Source organism: Pygoscelis adeliae, unplaced genomic scaffold (genome assembly GCF_000699105.1).
Source record: "Pygoscelis adeliae isolate BGI_AS28 unplaced genomic scaffold, ASM69910v1 Scaffold113, whole genome shotgun sequence".
NCBI classification, from domain to species: Eukaryota; Metazoa; Chordata; class Aves; order Sphenisciformes; family Spheniscidae; genus Pygoscelis; species Pygoscelis adeliae.
This window is the reverse complement of record NW_008825108.1, coordinates 9,173,494-9,189,396: the sequence shown is the minus strand read 5'-3', so window position 1 is coordinate 9,189,396 and position 15,903 is coordinate 9,173,494. Positions and strand designations below refer to the sequence as shown.

General features: G+C 37.7%; 1 protein-coding gene and 1 long non-coding RNA gene across 4 annotated transcripts in view; one reads left to right on the top strand and one right to left on the bottom strand.

Annotated features, from left to right (window-relative positions):
- XPOT (exportin, tRNA) overlaps positions 1-12,615 on the top strand; it is a 25,689-nt gene extending 13,074 nt beyond the window's left edge. For all 3 annotated transcript variants that reach the window (XM_009327578.1, XM_009327579.1, XM_009327580.1), the window contains 14 exons: positions 540-664; positions 1,529-1,673; positions 1,830-1,949; positions 2,130-2,224; positions 3,022-3,091; positions 3,535-3,773; positions 4,265-4,550; positions 6,428-6,617; positions 7,825-7,941; positions 8,027-8,142; positions 8,638-8,685; positions 10,349-10,420; positions 11,589-11,645; positions 12,141-12,615. In XM_009327578.1, the coding sequence (XP_009325853.1) occupies positions 540-664; positions 1,529-1,673; positions 1,830-1,949; positions 2,130-2,224; positions 3,022-3,091; positions 3,535-3,773; positions 4,265-4,550; positions 6,428-6,617; positions 7,825-7,941; positions 8,027-8,142; positions 8,638-8,685; positions 10,349-10,420; positions 11,589-11,645; positions 12,141-12,167 (1,707 nt within the window). In that variant the 3' untranslated portion in view covers positions 12,168-12,615. The remainder of the gene's footprint in view (positions 1-539; positions 665-1,528; positions 1,674-1,829; positions 1,950-2,129; positions 2,225-3,021; positions 3,092-3,534; positions 3,774-4,264; positions 4,551-6,427; positions 6,618-7,824; positions 7,942-8,026; positions 8,143-8,637; positions 8,686-10,348; positions 10,421-11,588; positions 11,646-12,140) is intronic.
- Positions 10,347-15,903, bottom strand: LOC103919974. Its single transcript, XR_663765.1, has 4 exons — positions 15,631-15,903; positions 15,100-15,132; positions 13,187-13,345; positions 10,347-10,430 (listed from the first exon to the last, which is right to left on the bottom strand). It is a non-coding gene; the product is annotated as an uncharacterized LOC103919974 (long non-coding RNA).

The window sequence follows — 15,903 nt, the reverse complement described above, 5'->3', positions numbered from 1 at the left end:
CAGAAGGTCTTTGATTTCACTTTCCTCCCGTGCTTGTATCTCTGTCAGCCAGCAATAATGATTGAATATGTTAGACAGACTTACTTTTGCTCTAGGCTCTTCAGAGAGCTATAGTCTTAAAAAGGTTAACTTAAACTGTATGCAGTCCATCATAAAAGTTTCTGTCAGTTTAATTTTAAAACTAAGCTGGGTGCTGAGAAAGAACATCGTTGAGGAGTGAGTCAGTTTTCAAGAATTGGGTCAATAAGGCTTTGCCAAGAGCATTTTCTTTCTTGTACTTTTGGCTAGTTTTCAGTTTGGAAAGCCTTTTTAATATGTTTCTGGACTGAATGCAGTGGATCTCAACATATTACAACCAGCCAAAAAAGGAGCCTGCTGTTATGTTGCAAGAGCATAGGGTGAGCATTGTTGAATTCTCTGAGTGTGGTATACTGTTCTTGTATGTGCATGTTTTTGTTTTAGGTGTAACTGTCTAAAACAGTCGTGGATTAATTTAAACATGAAAATATGGACTTCACTGACATGTGAATGTTTTGTAGGGTGAAGATGAAGCAATGTTTGTGGAGTACAGAAAACAGTTGAAACTGTTGCTGGACAGACTTGCTCAGGTCTCACCAGAGTTACTGTTGGCATCTGTCCGCAGAGTTTTTAACACTACACTTCAGTAAGTTGGTTTTTTCTAACTTGTTTACACGATGCCCTTAGCTTTTTTGCCTTTTGTTACTGTTAGAGTTTGTAATGAACATGTGTGATGTAGCAAGGCAAAGCCAATTGATAGAATGAGCTTCTTATAAAGCCATATTTATCATGAAGTTGTATGATCTTTTGTTCAGCAGCTTAGAAGAAAAAAGCTTTCTTTTTGTAACCTTAAAAGGCAGCTAATTTTTTTTCCCTAGAGATGTTTCTTGATTTGTCATTTACCTATACAGCAACAGCCGTTTGGACAGGTGTTCACTTTACACGTCAAGGAAATGGTTATGAGACGTGGCAAATAGTTTTATGTATTACTGCTATCAGAAAACCAAGGTTGGATAGGTAAAAGAAACAAAAAAACCCAGCAGAACCAATCCTAGAAACTATGCACATAAACAAAGAAACATTATTACTAGTTGCCTGACTAGGAGGACAATTGTGTGTATACAAATAGGAATCTAGTATTGTTGGTGGCTTCCTTGTACCTTGCTCTTTAGCGAGCCCTCTTTTTAAGTGAAGCTGAATGGCTTGTCCACGCATCACAGTAGGTGATTTTGTACCTAAATAAGCACTTCAAGAAATCTGTAGCTTTCAAGTTGAAACTGGTAAAAGAAAATTGGTAGCGCTCTGATGGAGAGGTGCTGCATTTGTGGATAAAGTCTTCCAGAAGCATCCTGAAGTACTGCCTAGGTCTTACAGTGATTCTCTTAGTTTAAATTTGCTCTTTTTATGCTGTGCATCTGAAGAAGGCTCAAAAGAAAATATCAACATGGTAGAACTGTGATTATTTCATAAGCTACTACAGGCTAACATGATCTTCATATTCTTTCTCTAGGAATTGGCAGACTACACGATTTATGGAAGTAGAAGTAGCAATAAGGCTGCTGTATATGTTGGCTGAGGCTCTTCCTGTATCTCATGGTGCTCACTTCTCTGGTGATGTTACAAAAGCTACGGCTTTACAAGACATGATGAGAACGGTAAGCATGTGTGTTGTGGGAGCTATTTAAAAATGCTAATAAAGACTGGAACATTCCAGTTCAAATGGCTCATCTTAATTAACAGCATGTCACCTACATTGTAGTTTGGTATTATAAATGGCTAAAGTATTAACTTGCTAATGCTTTTATTTGTAGCTGGTGACTTCTGGTGTTAGTGCCTATCAACATACATCAGTGACCCTGGAATTCTTTGAAACGGTGGTTAGATATGAAAAATTCTTTGCTGTTGAACCTCAGCACATTCCAACTGTTCTAGTAAGTTTCATGTCATTTACATTTTCAACTAGATAAGACTAGAGAAGTTCTTTAGACTTAAGAAATTTTCTTATTTTCTGAAGGTCACTAAAGAAGCTGCGTTTCTTAAATTGTTGGATGATTAGCTTCCCCCCACCTTTGTTCAGGGATTCTAAGACTGAGATACTTTCTTGATTGCAGATGGCATTTTTAGATCACCGTGGTCTTCGCCATACAAGTCCCAAAGTACGAAGTCGAACAGCTTACCTCTTCTCCAGATTTGTCAAGTCTCTTAAGTGAGTAAAGTTGTTACAAATGTATCCAAATCGCACTGAATTTACCATACATAGCCCTTCTGGGCATCACCGTTATCACTGAAACAGGCTGGGCTTCAAATGGACTGCGATGAAGTAATATATCAAAACAGTGCTCTAGCAGGATTGTCCTATTGTGTAATACTAAGGTGGCAGTGGAAAAACTTGTCACAGAACAAAGAACTTGAATACATATGCTTAGCTTATTTTAATTAGAGGTTAAAACTGATCAATGATGTAAATATCTGTCCTGCTTTTCCTCAGTGAGCAGAGCTGAGAGTGAGTGGATCTGGAGACTCGGAAGAGTAACTCCTCCCAGACCAAATTCTGAATATTTACAGAATTTGTACTGATGAAGTTTACTCAGGGTATTAGAGCCCTTCAAACAGTCCTGTCCTGTTGGTCTTATTTCACAGGCATGTGTTTAATGTAGAGGCAGGAGAAGCTCCAAGATGGTTCAGATTTGAGAATGATCCTATTTTTCAACTGTTAATGAAAATATTTCACTCAGATGTGTGAGGCTATTTATGCATGTTTTTAAAAAAATGAGGGAAAGAAAGAAATGTTTATTTCCCTCTGTGCCATGTATCTGTTCGGCCTGCCACAAGCACCATATTCATAAGCCAGATTTTTCTACAACAGTGCTTTGATATTTAAAGGGGAGTTCAATATTGAGAAGGTAGTTTAGTGTCTAGCTTTACAGCTTAAATAAAATAGCAGGAAACTTGTAAAAATGCACATGCTTCTAAATAGCGTTATGTACTTGTGTTTCACTTCAGTAAGCAAATGAATCCCTTTATTGAAGATGTTCTGAATAGAATACAAGACTTGCTGGAACTTTCTCCCCCTGTGAGTATTTATAGCAGGTTTTTGTAATAAGTAAGGCTTAGACTTACTCATCAGTGTGCCTGAGTACTTACTGAATTGTAAGCTTAGCACGCAAACATTTAAACGCAAATAATTGTCTTGCTTTTTTGGTGTGAGATCACTCGCATGCTTACATTTGTACCTAATTGTAACAATCTTGCTTATGTGGGTTCTGGAAGTATAGGCTAGAGATGGGTATATATAGAAGGCTGTCTGTCTGAATCATATGAAAATAGTTGTTCCTTCAACTGTGTTTTTACCTGTACTTGACACTTCTACTTAAGTAGGAAGAGAATAGAACTGTTGTAAATGTACTATAGAGATTACTTAGGCACGATTAAAGGAAGAGCAGTAACTTTACACTTTGAGAAGACAACTTTGATAAAGGACATTCAGTGAATTATGCCTGTTATCTTCCATTTTAGGAAAATGGTTACCAGGCTCTGTTAAGCAGTGATGATCAACTTTTCATTTATGAAACGGCTGGAGTATTAATAGTTAACAGTGAATACTCTGCAGAAAGAAAACAAGTTCTAATGAGGAATTTGTTGACTCCACTGATGGAGAAGTTCAAAGTATTGTTAGAAAAACTGATGATGGCACAAGATGAGGACAGACAGATGGCACTGGCTGACTGCCTCAATCATGCCGTTGGGTTTGCTAGGTAGGTACAGCACTGGGATTCTGTGTGTGTTTCTGGTTTGAATAAAAGGGAAATATAAAGGATTTATTGGGAGGAGGGGTTGAGTTTCTACCTGTGCTTTATTGACCTAGAAGATTATCAGTGGTTGTAGAATTTCTTATGGTAGCCCACAAAATGAGGTACGTCCCCTTAGAAAAGGCTGCTATGGATGTAGATACAGAGAATATTGAGCAAGTTTATAATGAATCAGCATCTATTCCCTTCCTCAAAAAATTGTATGGAGCTATTTTAATCATATGGTGTTTGTAAATTGTTAGAATTTAATTCTCCAGAAACTGCCAAAGTGTAGCTACTTCATATCAAATAATTCTGTTTGTTAGTTCCAGTGTTTGGCTCCCATTTCATGAAATGGGAGTGCATGGGTTTTAAAGCATGTGTTGTTCTCAGTGTTACTGCTTCTTCATTGTAATGGAAGGTGAGCTTATATAAAACTTGGTGTATTGCTTTTACAGCCGAACCAGCAAGGCTTTCAGCAATAAGCAAACTGTAAAACAATGTGGCTGCTCAGAGGTTTATCTGGACTGCTTACAAACATTTTTGCCAGCTCTGAGTTGTCCATTACAAAAGGAAGTTCTGAGAAGTGGTGTCCGCACTTTCCTTCACCGCATGATTATTTGCCTCGAGGAGGAAGTTCTTCCATTCATTCCTTCTGCCTCTGAACACATGCTTAAAGATTGTGAAGCAAAAGATCTTCAAGAATTCATTCCTCTTATAAACCAAATAACAGCTAAGTTTAAGGTATGATATTGCATAAGCTTTTCAGGGTCAAAGTGTTGCTGATGTTGCCTCTTTTCTGGTTCCAGAAAAATAGCTGTGTGTCAGAACCTTCTCTCACAATTAGTAAACAAGTATATTTCTAAGGCTGCTACTGGGAAACATAGTCTTCAACCACAGTCGTACGTTGCTGGACTCACAGTGATTAAATTAGTGTTTTTCATTGATTGGTCTCAGAACTTTATGCTGCTTCTAAATTTTTGGGTTTAATATTTTAAAATAAAATACTACTTGCTGCACAAAATTATTTTTTATTGACACAATTAACTTCATGCCCCCAGCGAAGTGTTAAGCTGATATTACAAACTATGCAAGCTCTGAAGTGAATTTTCTCATTTCTTATAATGGGATTTCCAGGAGATACAGAGATACAGAAATATCAGATGTGTGTATAGGAAGGAATATTGATTTACAGGATCTCGATGCAGTTGCATAAAAATGTACGCTGAGGCTTAATGCATTGTTGTTCAAAATAGGTTGACAAATACGGAGGTTTTGAAATGGAGGCATGAGATGTATTAAATGGGAGTAAGACCGTCAACTGATTATCTAGCAAAGGTTCTTGAAGTGTAGCCTTCGAGCTTCCTAGCTTCCAACAGTTCAAATGCAAAGTCAATGAAATACATGAAGTTACTAACCTGTACTCGTGGTTCATTCCCTGGAGCTGCCACAAGAATATTGTGCTGTTGTGAATGGGAAATTCATTGCTGTATGAGAAGGTTAAGAAGCCCTTTAAATAGGCTTAAATAAGTCTTTCAGCAGAATGTAAAATTAAAATTATTAGAAGTGAAGAGAAGTGCATTTTGTGAGCCATAGAACAGAGCCATAATATACCTATGTGAATCTAGCGTGTGGACCTCTGGAACATCCCATCTGCAGAGCAGAGAGAAGGAATTTTGAAAAATCAAGTATTTCAGAGATTAGGGAGGAAGACACTTATTATTCTAGTCCTTTTCGTAAGTTATGCTAAAAGCAATTCAAGATAACAGTAGATAATTAAAAATAGTCTGTGTAAGGTAAAGAAGGTAAAAAAAAAAAAAGTCATAGGAGCAAGACTGGACAAATACCACGTTCAGGTGTAATGTTTAACTTTGTATGATACTGTACCATTCTTACTACAATATGTTAAAATAAAGATCCTAGCTTCAATAGTCTCACCTTGAATACTTTCAAGGTTTTGTCTTTAATCTTTTCTTTACTGTACTTGCTTTAAGCATTAAGAAATGAACATCTGAGTTGCCTCTTCATGGAACTCTAGGGTGTAGCTGAATAGCACACACCTTCAGTTTTTCAATTCATAAGTGTTCAACAAATTTAGTGCCCTTACAGATATTTCTCACTGCAAGTAGGACACAAATGATGAGTTTATTCTGTAATGCCGGTAGTATTTCAGCTCAGGAAAACTTTTTTCTTTAAGCAGTCTTTAAAGACAAGTGCTACAAAAGGTGGCCTGCTGTCAGTTTTAACGTCTTAGAGATGCATTTTCTGTAATGACAGTGACTATACAATAGCTCTCCTGGATATTTCAGGGAATTTGAAATGGTGTCTGTCTGAACAGAAGGATGAGAAATGCTGGAAAAGCTGCTGTTCCTACTCAAAATGAGACTAGATAGGAGTAGGTATTTTTGTACAAAAGACTTGAAATAGGTGACGTGTAAGTCAAGATGCAGTAATGATCATGGTGACCCTGGTGTGATTCACTTTATAAGTAGTTAGCACATGAAAATACTAACTTTAAAGGTGAATCAAAGCTGAGAATTGTAACAAGCCCTTAAGTTTTAATTTCCAAATGTTCAATTTCCGTAACTGTTTGAGTTGATACCCTCTTCCAATCTCCACAGACACAGGTTTCACCTTTTCTGCAACAGATGTTTATGCCACTACTTCGTGCTATTTTTGAGGTGTTGCTCCTTCCAGCAGAAGAAAATGACCAGTCTGCTGCTTTAGAAAAACAGATGTTACGGAGGAGTTACTTTGCTTTTCTGCAGACAGTAACTGGCAGTGGAATGAGTGAAGTCATAGCTAATCAAGGCAAGTAGTTCAGTTTCTCAAAGGATAGTACTATGGTTATTCGCATCTAAGTCTTGTCTACTAAAATCATTAGCCTAGTTCCTGTCGAGTACTATTAACTATGTTAAGGTAGAATGGACTAATGTAAATACAGTATCCAACTTACCTGTTGCCTACCTTGTGTGCAAGAATTTGGGTTTGTGAAATCCAGCTATAATAGGCATATTCTTCCTACTGATCTCTTCAGCTTATATGTGATCATCGTGTCTGTAAGAAGAATGGTGTATAATACATCCTCATGTATCATTGTATTTGATTGGTGAATCTGAGATCATACAATATATAACAATGTATAGCGATGTTCAAACTGTTGGGCAAGACCGCTCACAGCTGCCAGTATTCATTGTGGTGGTCATTTTCTGAAGGACACATCAGTAACTTCTGTAACTTTTTATTACTGTCACCTGATCTTGTTATCTATGGTAGAAGGCATCATATGAGTTATATGTAGTTACCAGGTTTTCCTCACCCTTAGTGGCCAAATGCAAATTAGTGCTTTTCACAGCAGAAATTTGAAGTCGAATGTCCAGTTGCTTGATTCTTTCATTCTCTCAGTTTGTATTCCATCAAAATGGCTAGGGACTTGAAGCTTTAAAGTGACTCACGTGATAGGTGGAGCTCAGACTTCCTTCCCCCCCCATCCTAAATTGATAGTAATGCCTGTGGGAAAGGTAAGGGTGGCATTAAGAAGTAGTGAGAGCTTTCTTGAAAGAGGCACTTCGGTAGCTGTGATGGGCCAAGAAAGTTTTAAAGGAATCAAACAGAGATAAGTATAGACGCAGCACAGAAATTTGAAGTGTGATAAAAATATCTTTCCGTATATTGGAAGATAAGTCAACTACTTCGGTGCCACTGAGTTTGGGTAGAGAGGAGAAAACTTGTATTTGTAAGCAGGTCAAAGTACCCCCCTCAGCTTTTGTGTGTATCAAAGGCCAGAAGAGCAATTAAAATCTCCAAACTTATTAAAAAAATAAACAATTATAACCTAAATAAGAGTTGTCTTGCATCGTAGGGGAAATTCAAAAAAATATTTGAGATTTGTGCAAAAAAGAGCTATTTTGAAGTTGAAGCGTGTCTTCCAGGTCAGTATTTATATAAAACAGTGTGAGAGTACAGAAACATTTTAGGCCGCAAGTTGAAATGACATGCTCATTTTAATGCGTTTAAGGTGCAGAGAATGTGGAACGTGTGTTGTTCACTGTCATTCAAGGAGCAGTGGATTATCCAGATCCTATTGCACAGAAGACTTGTTTTATTATTCTTTCTAAGTTGGTGGAGCTTTGGGGTAAGACTGTCTTTCCATAATTCCTTTGCAGCTGCTACTAACCATGAAGCAATAATAGAACATGGAATGTTACTTTTCTTTTCAGGAGGTAAAGATGGACCAGTAGGTTTTGCAGACTTTGTCTACAAGCACATTGTTCCTGCGTGTTTCTTAGCACCTTTGAAGCAAACGTTTGACTTAGCAGATGCCCAGACAGTATTGGTGTGTATTATGGACATTTTTTTTTGCTTTCGTTCTTGTGGGGCAGATTCAAGCTAAGAAACCTACAATGGCCATGTGGTATCAAAGATCGTCATCTCGCAAATAAAATCCCTTGTGTTTTTTATTGAGGTACCTGGATGATTAACTATTGAATATCGTGGTACTGTATTCTGTAGTTCACCTGTGCTCAAAATCAAGCTAGAGAATTGCAAATCTGAGTATTTAACATTGACCTGTATTACTTACTAACTAATGTTCAGTGAAAGGGAACACACACAGGTGGCTGTTCTTTAGTTCATTTTGGGTTCAGCTGTGACAGAAATTTTTCTGGTTAGAGTGGAACAAAAATTGGAAGGTTGAGGCTGTTATCATTGTGTGAGGGGAAAATGAGGGAATAATGGCTAGCTCTTGTTTTGGGCCTCGTTAGATTCTTTGGCTTTAAATACTTAACCAATAGACTAATCGAACAGTCTAATGTTATGTATTACATTGCAGGCTTTATCAGAATGTGCAGTGACGTTAAAAACAATTCATCTCAAAAGGGTAAGCTTAATAATACTTTGCAGGGAATAACTCTTGCAGGTTTCTTTCTAGTGCTTTTATCAATTTCTAAAAATTAATACTTACTTACTAGGGTGAATTACTACTCTACTCTTATATAAAATAATAGAATGACTGTAATGCTGTGTCGGGATACAGGATCCAGTAGTCCTACCTCTTGATAAATTACTGCAAAATATTTACTCTTCATTAAGGAGAAAATTGTGCTCACTTGATTGTTACTGTGTTTAATTGATCAATTGGCATTCTTTCACTTTTCAGTGTAGTACTTAGTGACAAAAAAGAGCAGTTGGAGATGTACTATGGACTACTTCTGTGAAAACTAAAGGTATCTTTTGATGTGTAGGAGACTAGACTGAAAAACATTTAGGGAAAAAAATGAATTTTGCATTGTCTTAATGACTAAAACACTATAGCATATTTCCATTTTTAAAGGGAAATGAAACAGTTTCTGTGTTCGTGTTACTGTTTCCTGCCACTCCCTTTAACTTGCTGGCTAACTTTTCTGTCAAATGCAAGTAAAAGTCACAACTACACAAACTTTCATCCCTGGAAACATTGAAGGTCAGGTTGGACAGGGCTCTGAGCAACCTGATTTAGTTGAAGATGTCCCTGCCCACAGCAGGGGGGTTGGACTAGATGACCTTTAGAGGTCCCTTCCAACCCAAACTTGTAAGAAGTTATAAACTGGCAGAGAAGCAATTGTGTTTTAATTCAGGAGAGCTTCTGAGTTTGTTCCTTTTTTCCCCAAAAGCAATGAAGAGATAAATCTGTAGGAAATCAAGCTTTGGTAAATGAAATAACATCCTACTACAAATACCGTTTCTTTTAACACTACCGATACAAATATAGGAAAAAGATCTGAAATATTTTCTCCTCATGTGAACTGTATACCATGTTCAAGTTGTAGGGTAACTTATGTGTGAATTAGTAAAGTTGATTCACTTTCCCCTGGTAGATGTATCGGGTCATGTTTGTATACTGCCAGTGTACAGTAATCCCTCTTGTGATGAGAGGTACCTGATAAATGCAGGTAAAGAAAACAAAAACTAGTGCGTTAACCAAAACAGACCTGTCTGTCTGCTTCTCTCAAAGTTTTGGAAGTTCCACTTCAGTACTGCGTAGTCCGCTGCAGATTCCCAAACCAATGTTACAAGAATGTTACAATGTTACAAGAAGAGAAACACTATGTTCAGGGGTACTTGGCTACCAAATTTCGCAATGGGGAGTCGTATGGTAAAGCAGTTGGCAGATACTAATTGCCAATTTTTTTTTTCTTTCATATGTCAGATAGTGAAATTAGGGCCGTCTTCTTACTTAACTGACTTTTACAGTTGACATGTCACCACAAACTGACTAGCTGTATGGTAATTCTTATTTCAGTGCAATTTTTGGTGCATTCTTCTGCTGTGTAACAAAAAATACCAAATTGCAGTAGAATCCTTAATGCCAAGGTTGAGAAATATTTTTATTTGCTAACAGCCAAGAATAACATGAGCATTTGGTACTTGATATGCATATTTCTTTGTAAAATAGTCATGTAGACCACCTGTTTTCAAACTCTTCTGTACCATACAGTATAGGGCTACGACTTCCCATTTGTACAAAAATACACTTGAACAAATCATGTACTGCTTTTCTTTAGGGTCCTGAGTGCATTCAGTATCTTCAGCAAGAGTATTTGCCTTCTTTGCAAGTAGCTCCTGAGATCATTCAGGTAGGAATTCCTAAAAGAATATTTGGAAAACTCTTAACAATCATAAATGCTAAATGGGAACAAAATGAATACTTACAAAGTTAAGCTCCTACAATCCCTCAGTAAAACTTACTCTGGTATGCAATATCAGAATAGGATTAATCTGGTATAAGGAGTAAAGTTACTGCAAGAATACCTTGCAAAAAAAGAGTCCAGTGCATGTGACTGTCTAAGCCATCTTCCTACTTTAATTCAAAGTTTAACTTGAGGAAGAAGTATCAGTATCCTTAGAGTAACAGCTCAAAAGTAAAATGAAGAACGTTGAATGTATAGAAGTGTGATGATAAAAGCTGTATTCAACACTACAGAAAATTAAGCCACAGCGCGGTTCTACTGCCAAAAACGATGTACAACATTAAGTATGGGGGTTTTGCGTGCTTATTTTGGAGTAGTGTAAAAGGGTTCTCAAAAGTGAAACTTTACACCTCAAAAGTGAAACTGAGACACCTGACCATCGTCTCAACATTAAGCATTGCTAGCCATATGGTAAGCATTGCCATGAAGAAATTGTTAGATGAACACTGACAACCTAATTTTAATTGCAACTAGTTTGGATACTATAGTAATCGGGTTTGCTGCATTAGGAGACAATTATACTCATCATGAGACTTAAACTGTAGAACTTTTAAGTGGCATTAAATACATGTAAGGATCAAGTATTATCTCTTGCTGGTGCCCCAATGTTTTCTCATCTAAGATTATACCTTTTTCAAGTGATAGACGTGTTCTGTATTCTAGAGTCACTTAGTGTGTACATAATACTTCTGAAGCATAAATGTTCATCTGAAGTATTCATTTCAAAGCCACCAGAAATTACTGGAAAAGTTAAAGGTTTAGAATCTCCTTAATTGCAGTCCTTGTAGATAGTCCTGTTTCTGTCTGTTCAGCTAAAAGTGAATGTGATATCCTGCATCTGAAAATACAGTTTTTTCACCCCAGAATACACTTAGTCTGTCATAGCCTATTACAATTTTTTATCCATAACATGCTTTTCTTTGGTTGCACATCAGGAAAATACAAACCAATATCAATGGCTTTACATACAAGGTATTCTATATGCTTCTTACGTATCTCAGGTTGTCTTGTTGCTTCATTTAGTTATTTAGTATTTCTTTATTCTCTCTTAAAGGAATTCTGTCAAGCACTTCAGCAGCCTGATGCTAAAGTTTTTAAAAATTACTTAAAGGTAAAGATTTTTTTTCTTTAAATAGCTTTTAATTCCATTTGAACTTTGTCACACAACTCAGTTGTGGTAGTGACTGGAAGTAAAATTGAAATATTGAATTATTTAATAGTTTTTAGCTATAGGGAATCTCCAAGTAGTAAAAGCAGTTATTTGGAAAGAAGGAGCAAACAACAACAAGAAAGCTACATCTGTGGAATTGTCACTTATCTTCAGCACCTTGCCACCTCCTCAATAGCTTGATATTCTTGTGGCTTACGTTTAATAGTTGAAATAGCAAAAAAGTGATGCTGTAATTGTAGAGAATGTGTCAGAATGCTTCTTTTTTGAGGGTGTGAGTATAATCAAATAGCACAAGTCACATCCTTGAACCTAGTGTGTTAACCAGTATGTTCAACAAGAAAATGATCTCTGCCAAACTAATTATCTTACACCTCAACCATTCTGTGTCTTGTATTTCCTTTGTCTTAAAATGCTTTTTTAATAAATTTTTAACAGGTATTCTTCCAGAGAGCGAAGCCCTAAGGAAAGTACTGGAATCTCATGTACCTGTTCCCATAATCCAGAACTCTGGTTGTTAATTTATAAAAACGCTAACTCTTGTGCCATTCAAACTGGTTTTGTTTTTAAGAAATGTTGCTTTGTGCTCACATCAGTACATATTTTAGCCTTTCGCAAAAAGAGAAATGCAAATCCCCCACCTGTGTCTCAAACATGAAGGTATGTGACAACATGAAAAATTCTCTGTATACCTACACAAACTTTTATTATGTATAGGATGATTTAAGCTTATGCTGTAACACGTACAGCAATGAAATGACACTTATTTTTGAAATTAAATGTAAAAATCCCTTCAGACCATAGCAATGGTTATTAAAATGTGTACATTTTTGATACTGAGTAAAATGTTTTCATAAGACATAAAATTCATTTGTTCATGTATGGTGACATGAAAATAAAACAATCAAAGTCATTCTTGTAGATAGTCATTTCATTGAAGTTGTCTTAATTATAAAATATATATATATACCTCCTATAAAACAGATTGGTTTAATAAATGATATCATTTAAAAGTAGTATCTGGTTCTATCTTTTTTTACAAAAAAAATAAAATTTTATCCAGTGAAACTTTAAGTCTCTTCGAATCATTTTGGTTGAACCTTTAGAAGCTACAGCATTCTTTAACCTCCTGGCTGTTACATTTGGGTAGAACCTGGCAATTTTTCTGGTGCTTGGCTAATAAATTGTATTGCAGTCTTGCATGTGGAAGATGCTGGCAGAAAGAATGAGTTACATTCACTGCAGTATTTCAGTATGATCTGTGGTCAATGGTCTATACAGAGATTTTAGTAGAGTGTTGCTACTTCTGTCCCAAAATGTATTGGTTGGTCAGTTGGTTTCTTTGCCTTTTTTTTTTTTTAATTCTATGACACTACAGTTTTCGTAGCTATTTCACAGGGGCAGGGGAAAGCTAGGAGCCTTCCCGTGCATGGGATTTAGTACTTTCTTTGAAAACTGATGTCCAAAGTAAAAAGCTGACTTACCTCTAGCATAATCAGATGAGCATTTTCTAGACTGTGTGGTGCTATGTTCTTCACCCAATTTAAATGGAAAATAAATGAGGAGGTGGATCAGAAACAGCAGCCAGGAGTGGAGTGTGGTGATGTTTTGAGGATACTCCTCTGTCATTCCCTCCCTTTTCACTGAGGGAAGAAAGTAGAGGGTGCTTACCTATACTACTCTTCAATAGGACACTTTTATAAGATTCTTGTTCCTGATTTTTGTACGTTTAATCAAAAGTTTCTTGTTACTTGATTTGTTTTATCACAGATTAAGTGCTTGTGGTGCTTTTTATACTTCCTAGTCTCACAGTCCCGTTTTCTTCCCTTTGCTGCCACACCAATGCTAGAGGTCCCCTGGGTCCAATATCCATTTCATTTTCTCCTGCAGCACTGGAAGCCTTCCATCTTTGACTTGGTGCTTTGTATACGCTGCTGTGTTCCTGCACCTCCCAGCTGCCCCTCCCCAGCTCAAGGGGCTTGCACGCCCTGCCCCTGGCCACTGCAGCTATTGCTGAGTGTTTGCTGTCGGTCTTCTCTGTGTTTGGCTTCGTCTCCTTCGCCTGCAGTTATGGCAACTTTACCACATGGAGGGAAGAGCTTTCACTAGGCAGATTATGAAACAAACAATAAGGTAAGGCTCTTCTGTCTTTAGCAAAGTTTTTTTTGTTTTTAAATTACAGTGTTCTTGTAATGGAGTCACTCTTAATTTTCATACAATTTAGACTTTTGCCTTCTGAAGTAAGGGTAGTACTGCTGCTTTTAGTACTGTGTAAAAGCAGGAAAAAAGCCTACACTTATTAATTCTGTTGGTATAGTTGACTGTGTCCTTTGTCTAACAGCATGATATAGCTATTACCAAATTACACCCTCATGAGGAAAGTCTTTAAACTGGCCACAGCCAAAAGACACTGCTCTCTTTCCTCAACCCCGCCATCCCCCTGTAGCTTCCTCTGTGCCAAATCTGGTGTTCGTCTAACCCCATCGCAAGCTGTTTGGGAAGCTGAAGTGGCAGAAACACTTCCCCCTGAAAGCATGCCGCCTGCTATGGTGGTGTCAGGTGAGAATGGACACAAAGCAGAGAGTGCAGAGTGTGGGAGTGAGCTGTGCGTGGCAGCCATCAGCCTGGCTGTATTATAAACTTGTACCCTGACCTTCCACCCGTGACTGAAAGAGTACCTTGTAGGATGAATGGTTGGGTAGTCTGGATCTTTGGAGAAACTAATTCGGTGCTGCCTGAAGAATTCGAAAAGGATTGTTTACTGTCCTATGCTTTGACCCTGTTGAATCAGAATAGTGTACTGTCAGGGATTATGCAAGTAATTATGTGAGCTGTAAAACAGGATCTGTGGGTTGGTTTCTGTATCTTTAGATAAACATGTGAAGACTGATTCTGGCTACTAGCAGGTTATTTTTTTCCTGCAATTTCTTTCAGTGGTGCAGAGACTGCGGGTCTGCAGCTGTTATAGTGCAGCTGGGTTATGTGGTGGGTATGCAGTGCCTAGTAACTATCTCTGCAAAGAATCAAGGTTCAGAAAGGCAATTGATGAGTTTCTACATCTTTACTTTGAAGAGATGGATTCCTCCTTTATGCTTTTTTTTTTTTAATCTCTACTGAAAAAGAAGCGCATGTTACTTGTTATCTCCAAAGAGAAATCTGGTAATGCAACATGTATTCAGAGTGTGAACTAGACTCTCCAGGCAGTGTTTAGATGCTCTGAACATACTACGAAAACTACCTGTGGGGTAGAAGAGGAGGAAGAAGATAGAGATAGATGAGAACACTCCACTGAGAGATTAGGTTGACATTCACATGTTTTCCTTCTGTCTTAAAAACAATCTTCTGATTTAAAGGCTGCACCAAACACAACCACCTGCACCTTTCCTGTGTGACTTACCATTGCTGTGTACCTGCATTGGTCAAAATGTCCCTGTCGAGACAGAAGATGCATAAAACATCATCATGGCAGTAAGTCCTCCTTTCGTGCACAACAGTATTTACTCCTGTAAAGTGTGTTTAAGCAGGAAACACAGCTGCAAGTCTTTAAAGATACAAGGCACCCTTTGCAGAGAGATAGTATCTTTTATTTACAAGCTGGTGTAATTACTAAAGACAGATAAGCTTTCAGGCCCGCAAGCACTTTTCTGGGTGTGAAGTAGAGGCAATGAATTCCATGCAAGCTGAGCTCAGGGACAATTTTACTCAGGGAATGGCTTATCAATGCAGGTAAGACATTTTAGCAGCTAGTTGCTGCCCAGAGAGGCAATCTGCCCTTATCCCCTCTCCTGTCAGCATTGGCACTTGTCTGATTCCGTAACAAGACAATTTATGGTGGAAAGCTAATCTTGCAAAATAACTGTTTTTGAGTTTTTCAGAAACTTCAAAGCTATTAAAAAATAAATTCAAAGCTATTTAGAAAGCTACTCACCCTTTGGGGGAGAGAGAGTTTTCCAGCTGGAACTGTCTCACTCCATGGAGCGAGACAAGGGCTACTGCAGATTCAAGGAAAGCAGCTGTGATGTGTGGGTAGGGGTGGAGGAGGGAGCAAGCCCCTTTCAGCAGCAGTTGGCCACTGGGGCCATTTAGTTGTAGCATCACTCTGTAGCCATGCAGTTACTGAACTTCAGTTGTGCCATTTCAGAAAGTTAAGCCAACAGGAAACCGAAGAAAGGAGAGTGAAGGAAAACAGCAACTAGGTTTT